General features: G+C 55.0%; 1 protein-coding gene across 1 annotated transcript in view; it reads left to right on the top strand.

Moving 5' to 3' along the window:
• The window catches only part of CTTN (cortactin), a 28,687-nt gene extending 25,809 nt beyond the window's left edge, over positions 1–2,878 (top strand). Inside the window, exons 16-17 of the mRNA XM_012557642.2 lie at positions 693–764; positions 2,669–2,878. Coding sequence (XP_012413096.1) covers positions 693–764; positions 2,669–2,805 — 209 coding nt within the window. The 3' untranslated portion in view covers positions 2,806–2,878. The remainder of the gene's footprint in view (positions 1–692; positions 765–2,668) is intronic.
• The last annotated feature ends 5,935 nt before the right edge of the window (positions 2,879–8,813 follow it).

Here is an 8,813-nt window from a genome sequence, read left to right as displayed (position 1 = left end):
GAATCTTAGAGCTACTTTAGTTACCCAGCCTGTTGCCATTGGGTTGATTCCGACTCCCAGTGACCCTGTAGGACAGAGAGAACTGCCCCATAGGGTTTCCAAGGAGTGGCTGGTGGGTTCAAATTGCCAACCTTTTGGTTAGCAGCCGAGCTCTTAACCACTGTGCCACCAGGGCTCCACTTCAGCTACACGAACCCTCCAACTGGCCGTGTTTTATTTTAGGCATCCCTTCAGTGTAGACACATCTGACCCAGCTCCTGCTGCACGGGAATGGTGGGAGCTGGTGTCAGGTACTCTGGCTGGGGGACCCTATCACGAGCTTCAGGTCCCCCCCCGAGTGGGGCAGGCCGTATCTGATGAGCTCGTCGTGGCCTGGCCTTCCCTGAAAGGGCCGAGCGGTCTGCACTCTAGAGTTAGACTCTGGAAACAGTCTCACAGCACCCTCAAGGGCAGCAGACTCACTGCAGGTGGCAGGGCTGGGGGTCCACGGCCTCACTCCCGAGAAGGAGGTGTTCTTTTGTCTTTCAGGAGGTGCCTGCCAGCCCCCCAGTTCCCAGCACTCACTGGGACGTTTCTCTGCCAGCCACCCCCACCCCAAACCTCAGGAGGTGTTGTGTAAAAAACACTGCAGTGGGCTTGTACATTTTAAGACAGTAGGTCTTTGCTCAGATGTCCCCGTGGTTTATTTTCAGAGGAAAACACCTACGACGAATATGAAAATGACCTCGGCATCACAGCTATCGCTCTCTACGATTACCAGGCTGGTGAGTCGCCCACAGCTGTGCTTGGCCACGGGGTGGGGGTGGGGGGGCAGGGGCTTGACAAATGTTCCTGACTTTACAGTCATTTTCCAATCATTCTTGTCTTAAGAGTGTTTTTACAGTTATTACAATTTTAAAAAATAATTTGAAATAATGTCAGTTACAGAAGTTGCATATAGTATCAAGAACTCTTGTATTTCCTTCATCCAGATTCCTCCTCTCTCCCTGTCTCCCTACACACCACACACGTACACATGTGAACACGTGCATACATGTACACGTGTGTGTATGCAGGTACACACGTATACGCACACACATGCGCACGTGTCCACACATCCCTTTCTTTGCCATCAGTCTTTCTTTGAACATTGAGGCAGGCAACTGCAGAGACCCCCCCAGCACCCTAAGTGCTCCAGTGTGACTCCCCCAGAAGTGGGGACACTGCCTAGCCTGACCCCACTCCACCCTCCAAGTCAGAAAGTCCCCTCAGGAGCATGCGGCGCCCACAGACCCTTCCACGCTGACCCCCTAGCCCCTCCTAGGCGGTTCCTGCATGATGTTGTCGGGTCTGCAGCCACCGCCCAGTCTTTGCTGCCCTGTAGAGGGCAGCCTGGTGTCCTGGGGGTGGCCCTCCAGGTAGGAAGGCCACACGGTGCGGGCCTCTGTGGTTCACACCGCGGCACACAACGCCTGCCTGATCCTGCTGTGATGTCCACCACGGCCACCGAGCGGTCCCCACGTCTCCCTGGCTGTGTGTGAGTGGTTGGTGGAGTGACACATAGAGCCTGCCGAGGCCTGTTCCTCATCACCACAGCCTCCTCTGATGGGCTGGCTCCCCGTCTCTATCCTTCCTGCTCAGCGAGGGGCCTTCCCTCCGCCATTCACCCACTTACACATACATGCGTGTCGTTGTTAGATGCCACTGAGTCAATTCTGACTCGTATCGACCCCATGTGACAGAGTAAAACTGCCCTATAGGGTTTTCTAGGTTGTAATCTTCATGACTGGGTCAGGGGAGCCCTGGTGGTGCAGTGGTTAAGAGCTACGGCTGCTAACCAAGAGGTCGGCAGTTTGCATCCACCAGCCGCTCCTCGGAAGCCCCGTGGAGCAGTTCTGCTCTGTCCTGTAGGGTCGCTGGGAGTCGGAACGGACTCGACAGCAGCAGGTTTGGTTTGGGTTTCGATTTTTAATCTTCACAGGAGCAGATCACTGGGTCTTTCTCCTGCAGAGCCGCGGGGTGGGTTTGAACCGCCAGCCTTTCAGTCAGCAGCTGAGCACTTAACTGCTGTGTCATCAGGGCTGCGTCGGGGTTCTGTGAGGCGTGTGTGTTTTTTAGAAAGCCATGAGTTAATGCGGAAACTTCCCACTCCAGTCCATCACCGTGGGTTCTTTCTAGGCTTCTCCACCTCCCGTAGTCACAGCGCTTTCTCCAGCCCAAGAAGCCTGCTTTTCCAGGTTTACTAGTTTGCTCCCAACCGCTCAACCACTCCAGCTGTCCCTCCACTCCCTGCCCCCGACGACATCCTCAGGGACCACGGGCGAGCTGCCAGTGACAGGGACTCAGACACGCCTGCCAGGACTTGTCCCTGCTGGGAAGGGGAGGGAAGGTTAGGTGGGAAAGGGAGGCTTGCGATGTAAATGTTTCTTGAAGGAGTCAGCCTGGTTTGGGATCTGTGTGCTGTCTTGAAGGGCTCCGCTCAGCCTCTGCAAGCACCCAGTCTGTGTTCAGAGATGCGGGCCTTCGGTGAGCAGTGAAAAAGTGAAGCCTTCCACCGAGGCCCGGGCCGCCACGGGAGGGGCTCGCTGCACACTGGGCTGCTTCCGGGGGCCTGGCCTTTCTTGTCCTTTCCAGTAGAAGCGGAGAACGGTTTCCTTTTAACTTCCCTTTATTCATGCTCTCTCCCTAGCTGGCGACGATGAGATCTCGTTCGACCCCGATGACATCATCACCAACATCGAGATGATTGACGACGGCTGGTGGCGCGGGGTGTGCAAAGGCCGGTACGGGCTCTTCCCGGCCAACTACGTGGAGCTGCGGCAGTAGACGTGGCGGGTGCAGCCTCGCTGCCTTACGCCTGCCGCCGCCGCGGCTTCCACACTAGGAGTCATGCCTTTCGTTTTCCGTTTTTGTTTTTTGGGAGGTGAGGACGGGGATATACATATTGCCTTTATATTTAATACTTTCGCTGATGCTTTTGAAAATGTTTATGCCACAGAATTTGCTAATATATTGTAATCATGTTCCTTAGGAAGACTTGGGTAATTGTTTTTATGCATTCAAGGTATTTTCTTTTGCCAAAATGACTGTCCCATGAAGCCATTTCAAGGAACTTAATCTCTTGAGGCACGTAGTACGGCATGTTGACCTTGTGCCCGGTCGTGAGGGGTCGGATGCCCACGGCAGACACAGCGCTCTCCTTAAACGTTGGGCCTCCCGGTCGCCTCCCGGGTCAGGGAGTGTCGGGTGGCTCAGTGTTTCCCAAACTTAGAATCGAGGTACAGAGTGAGGAAGTGCGGTAGCTTTCATATCTGATGGGAAGCCTTTTCATGACGTGAAGCCCACAGTACTGATGAGTTTGGGGTCTCTGCCCCCTTCTACCCTGAGCAAAAACCCCAGTCTTTCTCCTGGGCCCCCCTTTGTGGCTGCCCTGACGCCTGGGACTACGTGTCTCTGAGTTCTCCAGCTCTGCACCCACAGCTCAGGGCCCTGGGGTTGTGATCAGCTGAAGGACCGTCAGGCAGCCTGTCAGTCAGGTGCGTCTCCCTGGTGGCCGGGGCGAGTCAGCCCACCGCAGCCGGGCTGGTACCTGCGGTGGTGGAAAGTGGGCTGCAGGAGGCCGAGCCTTCTCTGCCATAAACCGACAGGAGCGTTCTTCCGGGGAAGGGAATGTGCCGTGTTTGCCAAAACACCGTGTTAAACTACAGTAGCATTTGATCAATCGCCTTGCTAAAAGAGGAGATGAAAACGATTTAGTGTTGGACCAAAGCCCCACCTTGTGGCTCCTCAGGGTGCTGCCAACCCCTCGCTGGGCGGGAGCCTCACCTCCTGAGAAGCCGGGCAGCTGACCGGTCACCGTGCAGGCCGGGTCAGCTGTGCATCTTCCGGAAGACCTCTGGGTTGTCACAGGTCCCCGGGATACCCCATGACCACAGCACGCACAATTTCCTCTTCTGAAACACACTTCTGCAGACTCCTGGCTCCTCCAGAACTCGGTCGGGTTTTATATGCAATTTATTGTATCTAAATTTCTGTAGCACATCTCATAGGTATGATTTTTTTAAATTAAATATTCAGAATAAACTTTTTGATCCACTTGGCACATATCCTGCTCTGCTGTCTGCACTGTGTTTTGCGGTTCAGGGGGCTTTGTCTCCACCAGGGCCTGCTCCCCGGCTTGCCAGCCAGACCCCCACACTAGCCACACGCGTCCCGCACTCACGTCCAGCTTCCGACAGACAGAGGGTCCCTTTGAAGAGGATGCTCCTCAAAAGGCGCTTTTTATAAGGTCTTTTACTGCCCGTCAAATTTCCCAGCAAGGATTCCGAGCAAAATAGAAAATGCTGTGTTTAGAAAATCATTTCTGAATTACAGTTCTCAAAATAAATCCTGAGGTGGTTGCCATGAGGCTGCAGGTGTTATTTTCTCTTAGGCACAAGTTGAAGTCTGGAGGACACAGGCGAGCAGTGGGGCTGGTGGCAGCTTGCAGGCCTCCTGCTAGGTGCCATGGAGGCCTGGCCTCTGGTCCTGCCTGGCCGAGGCTGCTGGCCAGCGCGTGTGGGGCATGGGGGAAACAGGCAGGGAGGTGGCAGAAAGGTTCCATAAACTAAATCCAGGTAGTGTGTCTGAGTGACCGCTCCAGGTTGCAGAGGGCTGGCCACAGGCTCTGTCCACTGACCTGGCTCCCACAGTTTCCGTGGTGACAGGACACTTCACGTGTGGGTGGCTCCAGACAATGGCTGAGTGGATGCGCATGGAAACTTCGGGAGAAGCTGCTCTCACCATCCCTAGGAAAAACGGAGAAGAGCGAGTGGTGTAGAACACTGACGTCCTGGACGGTTGCCTGCTTCCCACTTGCAGGGGTTGGCAGGTGGCATTTTCTAGTCAGCACCAGCATGGTGCCTTCCTCCTCGGCCCCAGCACCTGTGGGACCCTGCGCCCCCTCCCAGGCCCACACTACCTGGGCGTCGCTTGACCTTGGGGAAGCCTCTGGAGGCAGGAGTCACAGGGACCTTTGGTTTTCAGCTGAACTGAACAGCCGACCAAGTGAATCAGCCGGGGCCCTTGAGGGCGAGGGCTCGAGTGGCGCACTCTGCTTGAACACTGAGAATTAAAAACTCTCTGTTCCGCCTCCCTCCCCGCCCTCCGGTGGGGTCTGTGAGGGAACAGGTCTCTGGGGAGCTGAGGGGGACATGGCGGGGGCGAGGGAGCTCGGGCTGAGGGCTGCTGCCTGTCAGGCCCGTGCCTCTAATGACGCGCCCTGTGTGCCCCTTCCAGCCTGGGAGTGAGCCCCCAAGGATACCGCACCTCCCCGTGCCTTCCCCGCACCCTGCCGCAACTTGGCCCCTGGTCCCTTTCCCAGCTTCGCTCACTGCAGACACGCCTCACGTGCTCAGGTGTGGGTGGAAGTCAGGCGTTCCCCGAACGCGGCAGGCATAGCAAGAGTCATGGAGAGAAGCAGAGGACTGTCCCCACGTTAGGAAGCTGCCACCAGCTGGGGGCTGGTCCTGAGGAAGTGGGGCAGGCAAGTGTCAGCCTGTTGCAGGGGGCTGAGCCCGGGGCACAGAGGTGGCGCAGGTGGGGACGAGGGCGCAGAAATGGCCCAACAGGAGCAGGACAGCCTGGGCCATGTGCAAGCGCTCCTGCTGGTTGGGTGACGTCGCGTGGCCAGGCAGCCTGTACACCAACCTGTACACCTTCTGGCACTTACCTGCCTCCCTGGTCTGATCCACCTTCTCAGATGCGATCGTCTTAAAGTCGACCCATCACTTCCGTCTCAAGGTAAAAACACCCCGCAGGCCCAGGCCGGCAGATGGCTGCTGGGGAGAGGTCTTCTCCCACGCGGGGGACTTCAGGCCGGCGGGGAGGTGGCTGTACTTTGCTCTAGAAATGTCCTTGTGGCATGCAGGGACCAATTTATCTTCGGGAGCATTCACTTTGCGCCGGCCACTCTGAGCAGCTCGGATGTTTCTGGAACGGGGCTTGGTGGAGGTCAGAACGTTCCTTTCATGTCTGGAAGATCCACCAGGACATCGGAGAGGCGCTGGTGTCTGCAGGAGGGTTAGCTGAGCACGTGCTACTGCTGGGCTGGAATGAAGCACTGTCGGGGGCTTAAATGGGCAACGCGGGAGCCCACTGCTGTGCTTAATCTCCGTGCAACCCCGAAAACAGGCAGCTGTACGAATATAACGGCGGGGGGTGAGACCCAGGGGCTGGGGTGCGGTAGATCCAGGAAGGCTCTTCAAAGGAAAGGAACCCTCCTTAAGATGTATAAGTTTATTTTTTTTAAACTTTTGTGTGTATCGGGTGAAAGTTTACAGTACAAATTAGTTTCTCACTCAACAATGTATACGCACAAATTGTTTTGGGACGCTGGCTGCAGTCTCCGCAATGTGTCAGCACTCTCCCCCTTTCCACCCCGGTTTCTCAGTGTCCGTTCGTCCATTTTTCCTGCCCCTCCCTTCTCGTCTTTGCTTTTGGGCACGTGTTGCCCATTTGAGCTCGAATACTTGACTGAACGAAGAAGCAGTTCCTCACATGTGCTGTTTGTTTTCTAGGCCTGTCTAATCTTTGGCTGAAAAGTGGGCTTCAGGAGTTAGCAGGGTTTCCGGGAGCCATAGTCTCAGGGGTTTCTCCAGTCTTTGTCAGACCAGTAAGTCTGGTCTTCCTTTGTGAATTTGAATTTTGTTGTACATTTTTCTCCCGCTCTGCGGCCAGGTCTCACTGCCTCCAGTGTTACATCTCTCTCCTGGCTCCAGGAGCTTCTCAGTGCAGGGATCCTGGCTCCAAAGGACGTGCTGGCTTCTGGCTATTCTTCCTTGGTGGTGCTGGGGTTCTCTCCCACCCCTGGGGTGGCTCATTTCAAGCCCAGCAGGATGGCAAAACTGACCAGTCCTTTTGGTAGGTCACAGTTACTCTATCACACAGTCCCACCCAATCACTTGGGTGGCATTGACAAGACCATGGCTAGAAAGGCCACAGAAGAGCGATCCATGGCACTGCAGAAGGTATTTTGTAAATGTCATTGGCGTTTATCACCAGTCAGTTCTAAGTAGATAACTCTCCATAATGTGGGTGGGCCTCATCCAGAAAGTTGAAGGCCTTAAGAGCAAAAACTGAGGTTTCCCAGAGAAGAAGGAATTATGCCTCAAGACTAACAAACATCCTGCCCGAGTTTCCAGCCTGCCTCCTGGTCTACAGCTTTTGGACTGAAGACTGCTGGAAATGCTAGCCTCTACTCATTACCCAATTCCAAAGCCCCTTCCACATTTTTAGGTACTTGTTCCAGCAGCACCCCGCCTACCAGCAACTGGTAAAACTGGTGGTACAGCTTAACAGTTTCCGGGGGCTGACGTAACAATACAACAAACTGGGGGGGCCTATGAGAACAGAAGTGTATTGTCTCGCAGTTCTGGAAGCCAGAAGTCCAAATCAATGTGTCTTATTACTTACTCCATGTTTCATTCCTTCTGAGGGCTCTGAGGGAGAATCTGTGTCTCTCTCCTGGTTTCTGGTGTTGGCAGTGATCCTTGGCGTACCTTGGCCTGTAGACGCATCTTCACGTGGCTGTCCTTCCTCAGTGTGTCCGTGTTTCTGTGTATCTTCTCTTTGATTATGGATTGAATTGTGCCTCCAAAAAAGCTGTGTTGAAGTCCTAACCCTTGGTACCTGCAGTAGGATGGACTGCTGTCCTTATAAAAGAAGAGACACAGAGGGAAGAGCACCACGTGAAGATGGAGGTAGATTGGAGTGATGCTGCCGGGAGCCGAGGACCACCTGGGACCACCACAAGTTGGAAGAGACAAGGAAGGATCCTCCCCTAGAGCCTTCAGAGAGAACGTCGCCCTGCCGACACCTTGAATTTGGATGTCTAGCTTCTAGACTTCTGGACTATGAAAGATTTCCAAGAGAATGAGTACCTCCTCAAAGTGACCCTTCTGTGAAAAAAAAAAAAAACACTTTAATATTTGTATCTAATTTCATGGACCCACTGAACTTGGAGTTGAAGAATTTAGTGACGCTAGAACAGGAAATGTGAATCAAGTTATACCTTATGAAAGGAGTGCTGGTGGCGCAGTGGTTAAGCACTCAGCTGCTAACAGGTCGGAGGTTTGAACCCACCAATGGCTCCATGGGAGAAAAGACCTGGCAATCAGCTCCCATAAAGACTACAGCTTAGGAAACGCTATGGAGCAGTTCTACTGTCACATTGGGTCCCTTTGAGTTGAAAAATGGCACACAACAACAAGCTTCCAGAACAATGAGAGAGTATGTTTGTTCTGAGCTGTCAGTTTGTGGTAATTTGTTAGGCAGCCCCAGGAAACCAGCACATGCCTACTCCCAAATGGGAAAGTGGAATCTCTCATCACTCCTTGGGATGCCCAGTGACAGGATTTTAAGGCAATGCCAGTGTCCACAGAGGCCCGAGGAATCTTCCCGCCGGGACAACGCCACAATGACTATGGGGACAGGGTCAGTAGTGTGGACAGGAGGCCAAGAGGAAGGCACTGGTGCGACGGTGCTGGCCAGAGCTGCCCGGCTCCCCGACGGGCTTCGCTGCCCACGTGGTCGGCCCACACCCAGGTCACGGCTCTGGGCGCAAACAAAGGCCCAGTGGGCCCGCCTGGACACCTCGCCCTCAGGCCGGGGCTCACGACCCCTCACCAGCAGCCGTTTCCGGAAGCCGGCGCAAATCCCCGACGCTTGCGTCGGCAGGTGGGCGTGGCCGCCTCTGCCACAACCTCGCCCCCTGGCCCCGGGGATTGGCTGAGAGCTGGGCCCCGACGGCAGCTGGGCCAATCATGATTGGTCCACGCAGGGCAGCAGACGAGCGT

This window comes from Trichechus manatus, unplaced genomic scaffold (genome assembly GCF_000243295.1).
Source record: "Trichechus manatus latirostris isolate Lorelei unplaced genomic scaffold, TriManLat1.0 scaffold00113, whole genome shotgun sequence".
Classification (NCBI taxonomy): Eukaryota; Metazoa; Chordata; class Mammalia; order Sirenia; family Trichechidae; genus Trichechus; species Trichechus manatus.
Note: the sequence above shows the minus strand (reverse complement) of the source record. Positions and strands in the feature narration are given on the sequence as shown.